Source organism: Symphalangus syndactylus, chromosome 9 (assembly GCF_028878055.3).
Source record: "Symphalangus syndactylus isolate Jambi chromosome 9, NHGRI_mSymSyn1-v2.1_pri, whole genome shotgun sequence".
NCBI classification, from domain to species: Eukaryota; Metazoa; Chordata; class Mammalia; order Primates; family Hylobatidae; genus Symphalangus; species Symphalangus syndactylus.
In genome coordinates, this window is record NC_072431.2 from 58,030,272 (window position 1) to 58,049,476 (window position 19,205).

Sequence of the window (19,205 nt, forward strand, 5' to 3'; positions counted from 1 at the left end):
CCTAGGACACTCATTTAAAGAATAGTGATGAGCCAGCCTGGTCAACATAGCGAGACCCTGTCTCTACAAAAATTAAAAAGTAGCCTGGCGTGGTGGCACGCGCCTGTGGTCCCAGCTACTCGGGAGGCTGAGGCAGGAGGATCGCCTGAGCCCAGGAGTTCAAGGCTGCAGTGACTTACATTCATGCCACTGCACTCCAGCCTGGGCAACATGGGGAGACCCTGCCTCTACAAAAATAAATAATTAGCTGGTCATGGTGGCACCCGCCAGTAGTCCCAGCGACTCGGGAGGCTGAGGTGGGAGGATCGCTTGATTCTAGGAGGCAAAGGCTGCAGTGATCGCACCACTGGTCTCCAGCTGGGGTGACAAAACCCTGAGACCGTGTCTCAGAAACAAACCAAAAGAGTAACAATGGGTAGGGGGAGATAAAGAATAGCAATGGGGCACTTTCTCTTTGTCAAATGGCAGAGCTAAAAGATGAATGAGGATCTTTCTTGCCTCCAGGGAATCTGTTAGAGGGAGACACATGGGTAAACATTTGCACTGTAGTGCATTAAATGCACTAATGGAATGAACCGATGCAATAGCTGGAAAGGAATGAAAGAGAAATCTCAATGTTGCAGAGTCAATGAATAAACTGAAAATATAAACTTGGTTTAAGTGGGGGTAGATAAATACACAAACTCCCAATAGAATATTTAGCAGAAGCTTTGGGGTGTGCCTCCTGCCAGCTGCCCATTCTCTGCTCCAGTCAGGTGATCTTTCCGTTTTCTGACAAGCAGGATCCCCTTCCCCTGATGCTTTGGACTTCCAAGTCTGTCTTCCCAGCCTAGGTCTTCCGCATAATCCACTTGGAGGTAAATAGGACTCATCCTCCAGTCTACTTCAAGCCTCTTCTTTTCCTTGAATACTTGGACTTAGATTAGTTTTCTCTCTTTTTGACTTCACATTTTTTTTTTCAATCTGTACCATGTATTTTGGGAGGCAGTTATCATCTAGTCTCTTTTTTTTTCTTTCTGAAAAGTAGGAGGAGTAGCACTCATCCTACAGAAGTGTTTTAAGTATTAAATATGTGTTCACATGCTTTCTAAAGAGTAAAGCCTGTACAAGTTAGAAATCTTTTGGTCATTTATCATAAGGTATATATGTTGCTCCATTGTCTTTTTCAGGTTGAGCGCACCATCACTTCTAAGCCATCAGCAAGTTTGTTGGTTTTAATCTCCAAAATACATCTTGATTTTGTCTGACTCTTTGCCACCACCCTGATCTAAGCCCCTATCATCTGCTTGAATCATTGTAAGTGCCATTTCCCTCTTGCCACCTCTAGCCTATTCCTTGTCAACACGCAGGCAGAATGACTTTTATAAAACATGTAGTTCCTTGCTAAAGTAAGAAATAAGAATAAAGTTCATAATTCTTTCTGTGGCGCAGGCTCTGGGTGATCTGGTTTCTGTCTGCCTCTGCCACCTCTTCTGGTGCAGCTCTGCTCCTCACTCTGCTGAAGCCACACTGGAATATAGCTTGTTCTTGGACACCCAGAGTAATTTCTTAGCCTCAGGGCCTTTGCCTGGAATGCTCTTAGAATGACTGACTCATTCTCATCCTTGAGTCAGCCCGGTATCATGTCTTTAGAAAAGCCTTCTTCAAGTCAGTTGCCCCCTGTTAACAGAGCACCCTACTTATTTTCTTTCTAGAACTTGTCTCCACTTGCAGTTTTTAAAAAAGTTGCTTCCATTTGACTTTTTCTGTCTGCCATACCAGCATATGAGTTTCAAGAGGGCAAGCTCCCAGTGTGTCTTGTTCTCTATTTTATTTGTTGTTTCTGCCTGCCTGTTGTGTGTGTGTATGTGTGTGTTTGTGTGTTGCATGTATGTTTCCTTTAGTATTGGAAGAGTAGGCCCTGGTGACTAACCCAGTTATAACCCATTATATATTATTCGCTGATTGTAGTGTTATTCTCCAGTGAGATCCTAAGTTATTTGTGGGTATAAAAGCAAAATCTTAGACATTTTCTGTTTAGTCTCTGTACCTAAAAGTTGCTTAGCAAATGATTACTATGTTGAATTGACCTGACTTTTGGAATCTGTGTTCAGTCTTTTGAAAATGCCTTGAAAATGCCTTGTAAAAGGTAATTACTGTGTTCTCCAGTGGAATATTCCTTGATGTAGAGACAGAACTGGGATGGGCTGACCTTTCACGTGTCTCTTGTCCTCACAAGGGTCATTGATGCAGTCATTCTCAGTCTCCTTGGAGGGAGCGTGAAGATGCTTAAAGAGCATCCAGAGATGGCGGAAGCTCCTCAGCAGCAGTTGGGTGTTCCTGTGGTGAAACTGGAGAAAGAGTTGCCATGGGGCAGAGGAAGGGAAGACCCTAGTCCAGAGACTTTTCGGCTGAGGTTTCGGCAGTTCCGCTACCAGGAGGCAGCTGGACCCCAGGAAGCTCTTAGGGAGCTCCAGGAACTCTGTCGTCGGTGGCTGAGGCCCGAGTTGCACACCAAGGAGCAGATCCTGGAGCTGCTGGTGCTGGAGCAGTTCCTCACTATCCTGCCCCGCGAGTTCTATGCCTGGATCCGGGAGCATGGCCCAGAGAGTGGCAAGGCCCTGGCTGCCATGGTGGAGGACCTGACAGAAAGAGCGCTGGAGGCCAAGGCGGTGGGTGAGGAGGGGATCCAGGTCTGGCGCCCTTGGCGTGGGCAGGGAGTGTTAAAGAATCCAAAGATTTGAGGAAGCAGTAGGAGTGGACGAGGTGTGGAACCTCCCTCCTCTGCCCTCAGACTCCCTGAGGTCCTTTTTGGAGAGCAGTGGAGTTTTCAGCAAGAAAGGCCATTCCCAGGGGAGATGCTGCCATGCAGAAGGGCCTGAAGCCTCTGTTTGGTCATGAGGGCAGAGGCCCGACCATATTTCCCTTGTGGGCATCAGGTAAAAAGAAGGCAGTTGTGATTGTTTTTGGGGTCCCTCATAGGCCTGACCCTGCTTTGGACAGAGGTGCCTCGGGGAAGGTAGAGAATCCCGCCTGGGGAATATTTTTCCGGAAAAGGGTTGTCCATAGCAGTACTGTTTCTCCGTGGCTCATAGGGCTCCTGTAACAATTCACTGGTGCTGCTCTAATGACACCAAGTGACTTGGCACCGCACGTGCTTCCTTGATGTTCCAGCCATATTTCGGTCACTCTGTGATGACTGGGAAAGGAGAGCAGGACTGATGACACTGTCTTGCTCACAAGCCCCCGTCCTTCTGTAGTTCAGCCTCCCATGCACACTCTCGTCACCCTGACTTCCTGTCTTCAGAATCCTAAGAGAATTTTTTCTACTCAACTCAGGAGCTTAAAAGTGGACCAGAAATGCCTTGTTTTTGTGAGTACTTCTCAGTGCGAGAGTCCTCCTGATTTTCCTTGCTCTTTTTAATTTATTGTTTTTGAGACGGGGTCAGCCAACAGCCTAGGCTGGAGTGCAGTGGCACAATCTTAGCTTACTGCAGCCTTGAGCTCCTGGCTTAGTTGATCCTCCCACCTCAGCCTCCTGAGTAGCTGAGAACACAGGCATGTACCACCATGCCTGGCTAATTTTTAAATTTTTTGTAGAGATGGAGTCTCGCCATGTTGCCCAGGCTTCCTGGCTCTCTTTAAAGCAACTATTTCTCACTAGCCTGTTCACTGCAGGGTCTAGGCTTTGCATTTTTTATTTTCAGCTTTTTCAATTAGGAATTTTTTTTTTCTTGTAGTGAGTATATTGTGTTAAAATCCTCAGCAGGATAATATTTGGGTTTGGTGATGGCAGGTAGAAGGGACCCTTGTCAAATGGCGTGGACAGATAAAAGTTGCTCAGGGCCTGATGCGGGAGTTTAGCTTCCTTTTTACTTCCTCACTAATGTCCTGGGGAAGAGCTCAGCTGGTTTTTTCTTCCTCTCCCCTGAAGCTGGAATGGTTCTTTTCTTGGTTCTCTTTTTAGATTTTAATTCAACTCCCTTCATAACAGCCTTGCCCAGGCCTCATTCTAATTGGTGTTGGGAACTGTTCTTAGGTTCCATGCCACGGGCAGGGAGAGCAGGAGGAAACAGCACTTTGCAGAGGTGCTTGGGAGCCAGGCATCCAGCTGGGGCCAGTGGAGGTCAAGCCTGAGTGGGGGATGCCCCCTGGGGAAGGAGTTCAAGGTCCAGACCCAGGTACCGAGGAGCAGCTCAGTCAGGACCCTGGAGATGAGACACGGGCCTTCCAGGAGCAAGGTGAGTAAGACGCAGATAGTGGGGATGTCAGGGCATAGGAAACTGTGCTGTGCAGCCAACTCTCTTCAGAAACCCAGCAATGGAGCAACTAAGTTACCCACGAGGTGTAATTGTGAATTTTCTTGGCTACTTCCTCCACCTTAGGACATAGATGAAGTAAAATTGTTTCTTCTCCCTTTACCCTCTGGTGTCTGGAGGGGATATCTGGGATCATGCTTTCTTATTATTACTCTTTTCTTTCCCTCAGATCCCTTCTAGAAACTACCAGGAAATATGCAGCTGACTTGCAGGAATACTTTTTCAGTGGGCAGATAAACCATATCCTCTGAAGTAATATGTAGCTTTGTTTATTTATTTTTTGAGACGGGGTCTCACTCTGTCACCCAGGTTGGAGTGCAGTGGTGCGATCTCGGCTCACTGCAACCTTTGCCTCCTGGGTTGAAGCAATTCTCCTGCCTCAGCCTCCCAAGTAGCTGGGACTACAGGCATGTGCCACCATGCCCTGTTAATTTTTTTGTATTTTTAGTAGAGACGGGGTTTCACTGTGTTAGCCAGGATGGTCTCAATCTCCTGACCTCGTGATCTGTCCACCTCAGCCTCCCAAAGTGCTGGGATTACAGGCGTGAGCCACTGCGCCCAGCCCACGTAGCTTTATTTTGTTACTGAATCTCAAAGGAGGTTATTCCCAGAGGTGACTTGGGAGCATGGGTAGCCCTGAAGGGACAGGGCTGGGACAATCTTGCCAGCTGAGAACAGGGCAGGAGACACCAAGGCCCCAGCTGAGAATAGGGCAGGGAACACCCAGGCCCCTGTGCGTGGGAAAGTGTGGTACCAGAGTGAAAAGTGATTCTGTCTGGAGTCTTCTGGTTCCTGAGGTTGTGTGCATCTGGTAGGGGACACATTTGAACGAGCTGACAGCATGACATCACTGATCCTTCTGATCTGTCTCATGCTTTTTGTCCCTGCTCAGCACTGCCTGTTCTGCAGGCGGGTCCTGGCCTCCCCGCAATGAATCCCAGAGACCAAGAGATGGCAGCCGGGTTCTTTACTGCTGGATCGCAGGTGAGCTCTGACTCCCTTTCCAGAAATCATGACCGTTGCTTTGACTGAGGTTCACCTTCCCCAAGGTTTCTCTGCACAATGTGCCCTCCCCGCCCCCAAGTTGAGTCATTCTCCCTTCCTAGTCCCGGTGGACCTGATGGTGTGGTTTCCTCCACTGAACCATCAGCCGCAGTTGTTAATTTACATCGAACCTTATGTCTGGACCCTGAGCCACAGATGGACTGTTTTTTGTTGTTGTTGTTTTTTTTTTTTGAGATGGAGTCTCTCTCTGTTGCCCAGGCTGGAGTGCAGCGGCACGGTCTTGGCTCACTGCAGGCTCTGTCTCCTGGGTTCACGTCATTCTCCTGCCTCAGCCTCCCAAGCAGCTGAGACTACAGGTGCCTGCCACCACGCCTGGCTAATTTTTTATATTTTTAGTAGAGACGGGATTTCACCGTGTTAGCCAGGATGGTCTCGATCTCCTGATCTCGTGATCCACCCACTTCGGCCTCCCAAAGTGCTGGGATTACAGGCGTGAGCCACTGCGCCCAGCCACAGATGGACTGTTATAACTGTTACAGATAGAAACTCCCAAGGGCTATCTAGGCCGTGCTGGTTGGCCCCTAGATAACCCTTTGTGGGTGCCCTTTATGGGTACTTCTGCTGCTGCTTTTTCTGTTTTGGAAACTTTCCTGTCCCCTAACCTCAGCAGGAATGTGGCTGACTCAGGGTTGGTGCTTCCAGGAGCATTGAGCAGGGTGGTCTCTGTGGCCATACAGGCCACACTAGGAGTTGGACCTCGTTAACATTACTCATCTGCCACAAACGGGGTAACTGAAGCATAGATGCGGTGCTCTCTCTTCCACAGGGTGCTGAGCACTACCAGGGAGGTGGGGGCTTTCCAGTGGGGCACATTCCTCAAGGAGGCGAGCCTAAAATTGTTCTTTGAAGAAGAAAAGGTGTTGTTTGGCAGAAAAAAGAAGGGAAGTCTGGCCCTGCTCAAGCCGTATTTGGGCAAGGCTGGATGCCAGCATCATTTCCGTTTCCTGTTCTCCAAGGATGTACTTTGGAGGGGATGAGGAATGACATCAGTGCTTTTTAATTTGGTTGGACCCTCCCTTGTACCATAATAGTTCTTCATGGTGCAGTGAGTGAGAAATTGAGGATGCATTTATTTTATCACAGCCTTGTTCTTAAGACAGGGCTTGGCCAAATGTGAACTTTATTCTTGATGAGAAGGTAAATAGCGGCTGCCAGGCTCTGTCAAGCGTGAGGTGTGAGTGGGAGGCTGCTGCAGAGTGGAAATGAGGTGACTTGGTTGTTAGGGGCAAGCTGAGCCCCAGCCACAGAGGCTCAAAACTGCAGTGGCTCAAACAAGTAGATTACTCCCATTCAACTGTTGGGAGGAAGCTGGTTGGGAGGAAGTTGGATTATAGACATGAGCCACTGTATCTGGCCTAGGATTCTTTCTTTATTCATAGCAATCTCGTATTGTTGCAGGGGTTGGGGCCATTTAAAGATATGGCCCTGGCCTTCCCTGAGGAGGAGTGGAGGCATGTGACTCCAGCCCAGATAGACTGCTTTGGGGAGTATGTGGAACCACAGGACTGCAGGGTCTCTCCAGGTAAGACTGTCTCCACCCACAGGTGAGGAACTGGGGAGTTCTGAAAGCTCAGGTCAGGGGTCCTGCCGTAGCTCTGGTGCTCCTGGCAAAGGAAGGGGACTTCATGGGTAAATGAGTCCAGCATGGACCATGGGGCACGAGGAGCTGCTTTCCTGTGTCAAGAGAGGAGCCGAATGATGGAGCAGGAAAACATGAGGCCATTATTCTGGCTGTATGGAGACAGGTCGGTCATGAGGACCCCCAAACACCTACACTGTGTCTGTGATTAAAGACACTGAGGGCTTGAGAGCAAGATACCAACAGCAAAAGATGGGGCATCTGAGCTTGTTCAGATGTTTATTGAGTGCTCCCTGCATGTGGGCCCTGTGTTAGTGGTTTTCTCTTGCGGCAGGAAGTGGGCAGGACTAACATGCACAAAAGCATCGAAGCTCACGGTGTGCACGTAGGAGGGCACGAGGGGGCTTCGCGATGGGAGAGGTTGGAGTGGCCCGAGTCACAGAGGAAGCAGAGCTGCGCTGGGCCTCAGGTGGTGGCTGGGTTTGACCTGGGCTCAGAGCCTGGGAGGATGCAGCCATTGTGTGTGACAGCAGCTCATGGGAGGAGGAGCAGCGAGAGAGAGCCCACAGGGGCTGCCAGCAGAGCGCACTGCAGGGCTTTGGGGCTGCCAGGGTGAGGGGCAGTATGGAGAGTCTGCATGGGTGGAATCAGGACACCGGCAGGGAGAGGGAACATTGTGGCTGGAGCGGCCTCTCCTTGTTCTTTGATTTTCTTCTTTTTTGTTTCATAACTTCTTTGTGAGTTGTGCACTGACCACCCATCTGTACCGACCCCACCTAGCCTTTCCTTATCCTGAAATGCCTTGAAGGATGAGCAAGATTATCCCTGTGCTTCCTTCAGGATGTAAGAGCATCCATCCTTCCCCTCCACTTGCTGACCCTGACCTTCAGCATCTCCCTTGAGCTTTCCAGATCTCAGTTTCCTCTGTTGTGGAATGGGGCTGTTCATGGAATCTGTCCTCATGGTGCCATGAGGATGAAATGAGGTGACACATCTAAATGTGTGGTGACCATGGTGGTGTTAGATTGTTTAGTTAGTGCTGTAAATATTACTAAGGGATTCTTGTAGGAGCCATCAGCCTTCACTCATTTATTCACCACAGAGGTGGACTTGGCTCTGTGGCCAGTGCTGTTCTGGTCACTATGAAGAGTTAAAAATAAAGGCGCTTGCCTGTGGGGTCTTAGAGTTCAGGGGAAGAGGCCATGTGCATGTAATAGTGGGATAGGGTAAGGGGCACTGGGCTCCTGGGAGACCTGGGTCCGGGGCACGGGTGACACAGCATGGCAGTGATGCGAGTGGCAGAAAGATGTCAGCATACTTTATGTGGAGATGTGTGATTGCTGTAACGGCAGAGGATGACAGAACAAAGCAGGGGCTCGAGTGACGAGCCCCAGACAAAGGTGCCAGTGTCCTGGTGCCAGGGTCCCCCTCAGGGGTGTTCCCCTCCCAGTGATGCTGCTGTGTGGGGTGAGGAGCCCTTCGCTCCCATTCTCAGAAGGTTTTCATGCCCTCCTGGCCATTTCTGACTGTTCTGGAGACTGGTTCTGTCCTTGTCCCCTCACCAGCTCAGTGTCTCAGAACTCAGAGCAACTCAAGCCCACACCTGAACATTTCTGCTGAGGCCAGGTGATACGAAGGTCTGTTTCCCAAGTGTACCATTCACTTGCTGTCCCAGCTTTCAGGTCTTCCTGGGATTCACACTCAGGTTGTCCTGGTCCTTGTACTGACAGCTGCTTGGGGCTAGGCCTGAGCTGCTTCGCCTGTAAAGAGACTGGATGCACAGGGCAGGGTTGAGCTGGGTGGCTGACCAGATCACTTTCAGTTGTTCGTCTGTTCTCATTAGCAGACGGTGAGGTGCAGACCTTGTCGTCTGGGTTGTAATTGCAGTAATGGCCACAAGGACTGGAGCAAGAACTGACAACATGATTTGGAATCACAGAGGCAAAAAGTAGCAGGTGCAGAAACCTGAATGCAGGACTCTGCGGGCTGGTTCCCAGGATGGTGAGGGTCCTGGAGTGAAAGATGAGTGCTCAGAGGAGTAAGGAGGAGGTAGGAGTGAGTAGAGTGAGGCCGCTGAGGAGTCCATGAGGACTCCGGGTCCTTGTTTTAAAATTTTTTCTGCACAGAGTAATGTGATGGAGGTTTTACTTGAGGAAAATTGGATTGATGGCAGGGTACGGCCAGTCTGGAGGGTTGAAATAGTGTAGGCACTGGGGTAAGAGCAGGAACCAGGCCAGTGGTCATGTAGAAGGGGGTTTACTGAAATATGCTTCCAAGGATGGGCCACAGATTGGCCAGAGGGGAGGAAAGAGAAAAGTCGGAGAGGAGTCTGTGTCTTAGGATCCTGGTAAGGGACTGGAAAAATTATGTTACTACTGTCAGTAAGGGAGGGAAGCGTTTTCCTAAGAGGGAGGAAGAATGGAAAGTTCCATTTGTTGACTTTGAGATCTAAGTGGATGGTCCCTGGAAGTAGCTGCAAGTCAGGTACATGGTCTGGGGGTTAAAATAATACCACGAACCATTGCATTCCTGCTCCATGTGTGCAGTAAACTTCATGAGTGTATAATCCATTTTGAAGGTGAAGAATGTAAGGCTCAGAGAAGTTAATTGATTGTCCCATGATCACACAGCAATTGAGCAGCCAGTGCAGCACTCAAAACGGGTTTCTCACTGCTAGGTCCCTTCTCTTCCACTACTGTATCTTTCTCCCAGTGTCTCTATTTATGCTTAGATATCTCATTGTATTTATTTTTCCCCCCAGCTTTATATTTTGAACTCTTACTATACAAATTTTCAAACATACAGAAAAGCTAAGACTAGTACAGGGAACACACTTAGGTCTTTATCTAGATTAACCAATTGTTAACATTTGCCATATTTAGCTGTATAATGTGTGTTTTTTTTTTGGAATGATATGGAAGTTGGAGGCATCTCAATCTTTCATTTGTAAATACTTCAGCATTTGTCTAACAATGACATTCCCAACATAGCCCAGTAGCGTAATTTCTTTTTTTTTATTAATTTTTTTTTTTGCACACAAAACAAACATTTTCTAAAAGTACATACAAACAAAAAGATGTATATCAAACATATTAGGAAGGTTGCACACGGGAAGATGGGGAATAGAAATGGGGGGTGGGAATTAAAGAAAATAAATGAGAGAGGGACTTTGTATGGATCAATGATAATAACTCAATCCTCTATTTGACAAAGAAGAAGGAGAAGGAAGAGGAAGAAAAAGAAAGTGGGATAAAGGATCGGAAAGGGAGGAAAATAGAAAAAATTAGAGTATGACTCCAGGGTAGACCTGTTTTGTTGTTGCTGGGTTGGTTGGTTGGTTTGTCTGTTGTATTTTTCATATGTTTCACCATGTTGGCCAGGCTGGTCTCGAACTCCTAGCCTCAAGTGATCAACCCGCCTCGGCCTCCCAGAGTACTGGGACTACAGGTGTGAGCCACCACGTCCAGCCCCCACATTGTTTCTGGCCTCTGTGGTAGACCTCCCAGACGGGGCGGCCAGGCAGAGGTGCTCCCCACATCCCAGACGGGGCGGCCAGGCAGAGGTGCTCCTCACTTCCCAGACGGGGCGGCCGGGCAGAGACGCTCCTCACTTCCTAGATGGGGTGGCGGCCGGGCAGAGGGGCTCCTCACTTCCCGGACGGGGCGGTGGGGCAGAGGTGCTCCTCACATCCCAGAAGGGGCGGCCGGGCAGAGGCGTTCCTCACTTCCCAGACGGGGCGGCTGCGCAGAGGCGCTCCTCACTTCCCAGACGGGGCGGCCGGGCAGAGGCGCTCCTCACTTCCCAGACGGGGCGGCTGGGCAGTGGCGCTCCTCCTGTCTCAGAAGGGGCGGCGGGGCAGAGGCGCTCCTCACATCCTCCCAGACGGGGTGGCCGGGCAGAGGCGCTCCTCACTTCCCGGACGGGGCGGCGGGGCAGAGGCGCTCCTCACATCCCAGACGTTGGGTGGCTGGGCAGAGGCACTCTTCACATCCCAGACGATGGGCGGCCGGGCAGAGGCGCTCCTCACTTCCCAGACGATGGGCGGCCGGGCAGAGGCTCTCCTCACTTCCCAGATGATGGGCGGCCGGGCAGAGGCGCTCCTCACTTCCCGGACGGGGCGGCCGGGCAGAGGCGCTCCTCACTTCCCAGACGGGGCGGCCGGGCAGAGGCGCTCCTCACTTCCCAGACGATGGGTGGCCGGGCAGAGTCGCTCCTCACATCCCAGACGATGGGCGGCCGGGCAGAGACGTTCCTCACTTCCTAGACGGGGTGGCAGCTGGGCAGAGGCGCTCCTCACCTCCCAGACGGGGCGGCCGGGCAGAGGAGCTCCCCACCTCCCAGATGGGGCGGCGGCCGGGCAGAGGCTGCAATCCCAGCACCCTGGGAAGCCAAGGCAGGCGGCTGGGAGGCGGAGGCTGCAGCGAGCCAAGACCACACCACCGCACTCCAGCCCGGGCAACACCGAGCACCGAGTGAGCGAGACTCCATCTGCAGTCCCAGCACCTCGGGAGGCTGAGGTGGGCAGACCACTCGAGGTCAGGAGCTGGAGACCAGCCTGGCCGACATGGCGAAACCGCGCCTCCAGCCAAAGGAGAAAAACCAGGGAGGGGTGGTGGCTCGCGCTGGCAATCCCAGGCAGCCCGCAGTCCGGGGCCGGAGAATCACGGGAGCCGGACGCAGGGAGTCTGCAGCGAGCCGAGTGTACTCCAGCCCGGGCCACAGAGGGAAGAAAAGAGAGAGAGAGAGAGAGAAGAAGGAAGGGCGGGCATAATTTCATCTAAGAAAATAAACATAAATTCAATATATGTAACATCCAGCACATAGTCAGATTTCCCCAAGATCTAGTTGTGGTTTGTGCGTTGCATTTAGTTTTAATGTTACTATTCATAACACCTCAAAACTGAAAAGTACCCAAATGAACATCAGTCAAATTAATAAATAGGTTGCAATCTATCTCTATCTATATATCTATCTATATATATACACACGCACATATATATACTCACAGTGGAATACTATACACCAATAATAAAGAATAAACTACAGCTTCACACCATGATATAGGTGAACGTCACAAACATGATATTGAGCAGAAGAAGCCAGAAACAATGTGTGAGACAATTACCTGAAGTTCAAGAACAGGCAAAAAAGTCTGGACAGTGTGTTCCTCTTGGTATAGTATATATGTATACTGTATACATATATCTCGTATATACTGTATACATATATCTCGTATGTGCTGTATACGTATGTCTCGTATGTGCTGTATACATGTCTCGTATGTGCTGTATACGTATGTCTCGTATGTGCTGTATACGTATGTCTCGTATGTGCTGTATACGTATGTCTCGTATGTGCTGTATACATATATCATGTATATAGTGTATATGTATAGTATATATATGGCAGGGTATAGTAATGGAGGAGATGTAAAAGGGGCTTCTAGGGACTGGTTATGTTCTGTTTGTTGAATTGAATGCTGTTTACGTGGTTGGGTTCGTTAAGAAAATTCTTTGCATAGCGTGTGGTGATGCACACCTGTAATCCCAGCACTCAGTGAGGCAGAGGCAGGAGGATCACTTGAGCCCAGGAATTTGAGACCAGCCTGGGCAACATACTGAGGCCTCCATCTCCACAAAAAGGAAAAAAAGGGTAACGTGACATTTTTTAGCCAGCGGTGGATCCAAAAAAATAAAAATAAAATCTTTGCGTGTACAAAACATAAATGGCTTGTACACTTTTACTTTCATGAAAAGTTAACAAAATCCAAGCTGTTAAGTATGTATTTCATATTTTATCAAACCAGGAGGCGTATACTGTCAGGTTTTTTTTGTCTTCTAGTCATCTTGCCTAAAAGGACTCTTCCGCTTTAAGCACCACTTATTTCTCCCTTTCTTTTTTTCTCTTCACCTCTTTGTTCCCCAATACCTTTTCTTTTCTTTTTTTCTCTTCCCCTTCCTGTTACTCTTCCATAAACACCTGTTCTGTTAATTTAGAGAGAGTATAAGAAGGATTGGAGTGAGGATGAAGGAAGGGTGAGGCTGAGCATTTCAGCAGCATCATGGTCTCAGTGCTGATAAATATGCTACCTAGGGGCATTCTCCTGCAGGAGCCTCAGTGAAGCCTGGTTCATTCATTCAGCCAGCGGTTAGCAAGCATCTTCCCTGAGTCAGTCCCCTGCCAGGCTACTAGGAGACCCAGATGAATGAACCTGGTTAGGCAGAGGGAGCATGTGGGCAGGACAAGGGACTGAGCAGGCACCTGGAAGGTCGGGAGAGCTGTGTGCTGCCGTGTGCTACAGCAGGTGTAGAATCGTATAGGGAAGGCGCAGGACATCTGGATGAATGGAAACAGCATTTCCAACAAAGTCACATGTAAATAGGTACAGAATAATAAAGTGCTAGTTAGGTGCACAGTGCTGAAGAGGCCCAGAGTAAGAGAATAATCATGGTGAGTGTCTTAGAGGAAATTATTGAGCTACATTTTGAAAGAAATAAAAGTCTAGATTAGCAGCAAGATAAGTGGGCGGGCACTGGAATTTGGCAGACTATTCTGTAAAAAGACATGGATGTGGAAATAAGGAAAAAGAAGTAAGGAAAGCCTGAGTTGAGGTTGTTGGTCAAAGGAAAAAAGAGAAGGAACCATGAATGGGACCCCTGTGAAGCAGAGTTCTAACATGTAAATGTCCTGCGGCTACCACAGAATCAATCTTTATCTCCTCCTGTCCTGTAGGCGGTGGGAGCAAGGAAAAGGAGGCAAAACCCCCACAGGAAGACCTGAAAGGGGCGCTGGTGGCACTGACGTCAGAGAGGTTTGGGGAAGCCTCTCTCCAGGGCCCTGGGCTCGGAAGGGCCTGTGAGCAGGAGCCTGGTGGCTCTGCGGGCGGTGCGTCCGGGCTTCCTCCTCCCCAGGACGGTGCCATCCCCCTGCCTGACGAAGTCAAAACCCACAACTCCTTCTGGAAGCCTTTCCAATGCCCTGAGTGTGGGAAGGGATTCAGTCGGAGCTCCAATCTCGTCAGGCACCAGCGAACCCATGAAGAGGAGAAGTCCTATGGCTGTGTGGAGTGTGGGAAGGGCTTTACCCTGAGAGAGTACCTGATGAAGCACCAGAGAACCCACCTGGGAAAGAGGCCCTACGTGTGCAGCGAGTGCTGGAAAACCTTCAGCCAGAGACACCACCTGGAGGTGCACCAGCGCAGCCACACTGGGGAGAAGCCCTACAAGTGCGGGGACTGCTGGAAGAGCTTCAGCCGCAGGCAGCACCTGCAGGTGCACCGGAGGACGCACACCGGGGAGAAGCCCTACACCTGCGAGTGTGGCAAGAGCTTCAGCAGGAATGCCAACCTGGCGGTGCACCGGCGTGCCCACACTGGCGAGAAGCCATATGGGTGCCAGGTGTGCGGGAAGCGGTTCAGCAAAGGGGAGCGGCTGGTCCGACACCAGAGGATCCACACAGGGGAGAAGCCCTACCACTGTCCTGCCTGCGGGCGAAGCTTCAACCAGAGGTCCATCCTCAACCGGCACCAGAAGACCCAGCACCGCCAGGAGCCGCTGGTGCAGTGAGCACAGTAGGTGGCAGGCAGCACCATCATACATCTTTCTCACTGCAGGGCCTTGTGGGGTGCAAGGTGATGGCTGCAGGAAAGCACTGGTCCCATCGCCCTCCCACCCATTCGCAAACGCGGGAAAGGCAAGGCCTGGCTTACTTAGAGCTTCCAGAGAGCATAGCTGCTTCCATCTCTTACCCAAGTGGTGCTAAACAATTTTTCTTCCCATGTTTGAGGGAAGCAGTCTCCTGTGGTTCAGTTCAGGCTGAGATTTTCTCCTTCAGTGGACTGTCTCTGTCCCCCTGCCGAACAAGGCTGGGAGTAAAGGCAAAACCTTGAAGTGTTGGTAGCTGGGACCTCATCTTCCTGAGGACTCTGTCTTGCCTGCAGGGTCATTAGCTCAGACTCTTCCCCCACCCCCTCTCTTTTCCATTGAACAAACATTTATTGAACATCCTCTGACCACCTGGCCGTGGGAATGCAGTGGTGAATGAGAGACTAGACCTGTTTCCCCTGGGGGTTGTGCATTGGGGATGCATGCGACAGCCCATGACCCGAGGCATTCTCAGGGTATCTGTGCTGTGTGCCCATGAGAACATCTTCCCATGATCACTCCTGCCCTCCTGCCCTGTGCTGGATCTTCCCGCCCCAGCTGGGATCTGCTCCCAGGTAACTGTGTGAATTTTACATTATTCGGAGCCTCATTTGTGTCAGGCTATAACTAATTCTATCCTCATCTGTAAAAATCCCCGTCCATCATTCCTTGCACTATAACAACTGTCAACACACCAACTATTAGGAAGTTACTATTTTGCTATTGATCACTGAATAAACATCAGAGTATTTTAAAAAACAGTTCTCTAGAAAGAACTGTTATAATTAAAATGAGTCTGAAAGATGAACTAGTATTAATGCCCTATATTTGATGGCACTTTATAGTTCATAAAATTAATCTCACCCCATTCTCATTCGACCCATTTCCCAAGTATTTATTGAGGCCCTGTAACATGTCAGGAACTCTTCTGGGTGCTTGAGACACATCCATGAATAAAATAGGGGGAGAAGCTGTTGACCTCTTAGAGCTTACGTCTCATGGATGTACCTGATCTCCAGAACCCGTGGATATTCCTGCAAATCCTCTGGGCCTGTATTCATGGCTTTGTCAGCATCTTGCCCTGAAATGCATTTGCCACCTACCTCTTGTTACTAAATGGTCTCTGCCCTCTGGACCCTTGTCATCCACAGCACTAGGGGTCCTGGACCCCCACTGGGGATGATGAGCTGGTAGCGACCTGTTTTGCATGAGTGCCAAGTCAGGAAAAATAAAGATGTTTGTAGGCATTAAAAAAATATACATTTCTTTAAAAACGAGAAGATGCAATATTTGTAAACTGTTGAAGCTTCCTTATTGTGCCATCACTAAAGGGTTTCATTTCTGTTTAAAGTTCTGGAAGCTGCATAACTAGCGTGGACTGACTGCTGTGTCATTGTGCTGTGCCTTTGAACCCTGGCTGAGTGAGTGAGTTTGTCTTTTGTTGATAGTGTACTGTAATTGCAAAATGTGGTTTGTCTTCTGATGCCTCTTAATACCAGATTCTTTTACTGAGATTTTTTTTTCATTTTCCATTGTAAATAAGGTAAATGGTAATGACTAATACAAAGTTGTATTACTCAGTCCACTTTGAAACGTGGTTTTATCACCTGTTCTTGGCAGGCAGCATGGTGTTTAATTTTGACTTAGCAGATGACCCTCCTTGGTCTTCCTGGCTCATTAGCTATGCCCGCGAAGCTGCACTGACCGGGTTGTAAATGTATCTGAGATGTCCACACAGGGCTGCTGCTGCTCCTCTGTGATACTGAGGTCCACGTGCAAAATCAGCTTTTTTTTCCCCCTCAATTATCAGAGCAGCTAGGCAGGGCTGACAGCCAGGCAGACTCAGTGGGAGGCTTCTGGCCTGAGCGTGGCCTTCCCCAGGGGGTGGTTTTCCAAAGGCAGGTGGGGACTGGGGAGGCCTTAGGGGTCTGCTTGTCACTCATCAGTCTGTTTACCTGAATCGCAGATGCTCTTTTATCATACACAGCCAGCACTCCTCTGGGTTTCAGCAAGTTGGGATATCTTAAGCTTCAGTAGAAGCTGGGCCTTGCTGACTTTCCTATCTGGCCTCTTCCCTATGTCCTGTGGGGCCAAGAGCTTAGGACAGTGTCTCAGAAAAGCCTCTTAGTAGGGAGTTTTTCCCATGGGATTGTGGTATCTATTCAAATGTTAAGAAATATTTTGTTTTCTGTATTTTTCTATTCTTTAGAATTTTTTTTATAATAGATAATTTCAAACCTATATAAATGAATCCTTATGTATTTATCATTTGACTTTATTATAAACTCATAATCAATCTTGTTTCATCTCTGTCCACTCTTTCCTCCCCGTCTTCCTCCGCCACTGAAGTTTTGAAGTATATCCCGAGTGTTGTTTATAACCATTTCAGTGTGTACCTGTAAAAGGTAAGGGCGGCTGGGTGTGGTGGCTCACACCTGTGATCCCAGCACTTTGGGAGGCCCAGGTGGGATTGCTTGAGAGGAGTTCGAGACCAGCCTGAGCAACATAGTGAGACCTCATCTACAAACAAATATTAACTGGGCATGGTGATGCACGCCTGTGGTCCCAGCTATTCAGGAGGCTGAGGCGGGGCATCACTTGACCCCAAGAGGTTGAGGTTGCAGTGAGCCATGATTGTGCCATTGCACTCCAGCCTGGGAGACAGAGCAAAACCCTGTCTCAAAACACAACAGTTCCTTAATGTCAAAATATCCAGTGAATTTTAAGAACCCACCTAATCTTTCAATACAATATAATTTGTTGCTTTGTCTCTTAAGACTTATAATCTATAGTACTTATCCCTTTCTTCTTGAGATTTATTCATTTTAAAAAACTGGATCATTTATCCTGGAGAGTTTTTTACCTTCTGCATTTTCTGGTTTTTTTTTGTTTGTTTGTTTTGTTTTGTTTTGTTTTTTTTGAGCTGGAGTCTCACTCTGTTGCCCAGGCTGGAGTGCAGTGGCACAGTCTCAGCTCACTGCAACCTCCCTGTCCTGAGTTCAAGCGATTCTCCTGCCTCAGCCTCCCGAGTAGCTGGGATTACAGGCATGTGTCACCATGCCCAGCTAATCATTCTGCATTTTCTGTTTGCATACCCATGGCATGATTTAATATATTTCCCTGCCCTCTGTATTATATAAAAATGTAGATGGAAGTGTTTAGAGGTGTAATCAGATTCATATTTCACATTTTGGCAAGAACACGTTATAGATTGTGACATGCCCTGTTTCTCTCCATATGATTTTAGAAGCCTAGATCTGTTTGTTTCATTAGTTCTGTAAATGCCTCATCATTTAGTAGTTGGAACACTTCTGTAAGAAATTTCCCTTCATTAACTTAGGTTACCCTTAGATATAGTTCATACAGGGGAGGCAAGACAATGCTTGATCCTCCTCTTTATTTGCCTGTTTTCAGAATAATGAGCTAGTTACTTTTTGCTTCCTGTAAAGGCAGTCAAGTCTGTAGAAATCGATGCGTTCATAGCTTTTTGCTTTTATTGTTTTTTTTGAGACAGGGTCTTGCCCTGTCACCCAGGCTGGAATGCAGTGGTGCAATTGTAGTTCACTGCAGCCTCAAACTCCCAGGCTAAGGCGCTCCCCCTTACTTGGCCTTCCAAAGTATTGAGATTACAGGTGTGGGCCACTGCACCTGGCCTGCACTCATGGATTTAAACATACTTGATATTGATCAGTCTGCTGGAGTTATAATTTGATGCTCAAATTATTTCACCTTTGACCAGTGGAGGCCCCTGGACCTTGGCTCCTGAATCCTTTTGACACATCCCTAATTCTCATTGACAGCTTCTTTGCTTTCTGGCATGACAAGATGTTCCAGGCGAATGTTCCATATTTTCTGCCCCTTTTGAGAGTGAAAGTGGGTGCTATTTATTATGCTGGGACAGTAGTGTAAACCGGGACTCTCCAGGTCAAATGGGTATTTGGTCAACTCATAGATGGGCCTCCTTTTGTATGACAAGGCATCTGCGGTTGCCTCACATGGTGATGATACTGTACACCTTCAGTGTCTGGCTGCATGTGTGGTGCTGCTGGGTAATGAGGGAGGCTGTTGTCCTTTCAAGAGAAACTCTGTTTTCTCCCCTGGGTGGTGGTAGAACCAGGTAACTGCCTAAGGTCTGTCCTGGGGAAATATTTCATCAAGAAAGTTTGGTCCATGTCATAATGTGTGCTATGGGTGTTGTCTGCAGGCTGATTATGCTTAAAATACTTTCAGTACCTGTTTTATCCCAGCTGAGAGGCAAGGAGAACCTTTGTTTCTTAAAAAATAAGCTGGTTTCAGCCAGGTGTGGTGGCTCACACCTGTAATCCCAGCTCTTTGGGAGGCCGAGGCGGGCGAATCACCTGAAGCCAGGAGTTCGAGACCAGCCTGGACAACATGGTGAAACCTTGTCTTTATTAAAATGCAAAAATTTGGCCAGGCGCAGTGGCTCACGCCTGTAATCCCAGCACTTTGGGAGTCCGAGGCAGGTAGATCACAAGGTCAGGAGATTGAGACCATCCTGGTTAACACAGTGAAACCCCGTCTCTACTAAAAATATATACAAAAAAAAAAATTAGCCACAGGTGGTGGTGGGCACCTGTAGTCCTAGTTACTTGGGAGGCT

General features: G+C 48.8%; 1 protein-coding gene across 18 annotated transcripts in view; it reads left to right on the plus strand.

Annotated features, from left to right (window-relative positions):
- ZSCAN25 (zinc finger and SCAN domain containing 25) overlaps positions 1-19,205 on the plus strand; it is a 119,499-nt gene that overhangs the window by 409 nt on the left and 99,885 nt on the right. For 9 of the 18 annotated variants that reach the window (XM_055292438.2, XM_055292441.2, XM_063646250.1 and 6 more), the window contains exons 2-6: positions 1,170-1,296; positions 2,219-2,651; positions 4,019-4,220; positions 5,191-5,282; positions 6,762-6,885. In XM_055292438.2, coding sequence (XP_055148413.1) covers positions 2,265-2,651; positions 4,019-4,220; positions 5,191-5,282; positions 6,762-6,885 — 805 coding nt within the window. In that variant the 5' untranslated portion in view covers positions 1,170-1,296; positions 2,219-2,264. Of the gene's footprint in view, positions 1-1,169; positions 1,297-2,218; positions 2,652-4,018; positions 4,221-5,190; positions 5,283-6,761; positions 6,886-13,674; positions 16,887-19,205 lie in introns of those variants that run through there. The other 9 variants (XM_055292435.2, XM_063646244.1, XM_063646243.1 and 6 more) reach the window with 5 other exon arrangements.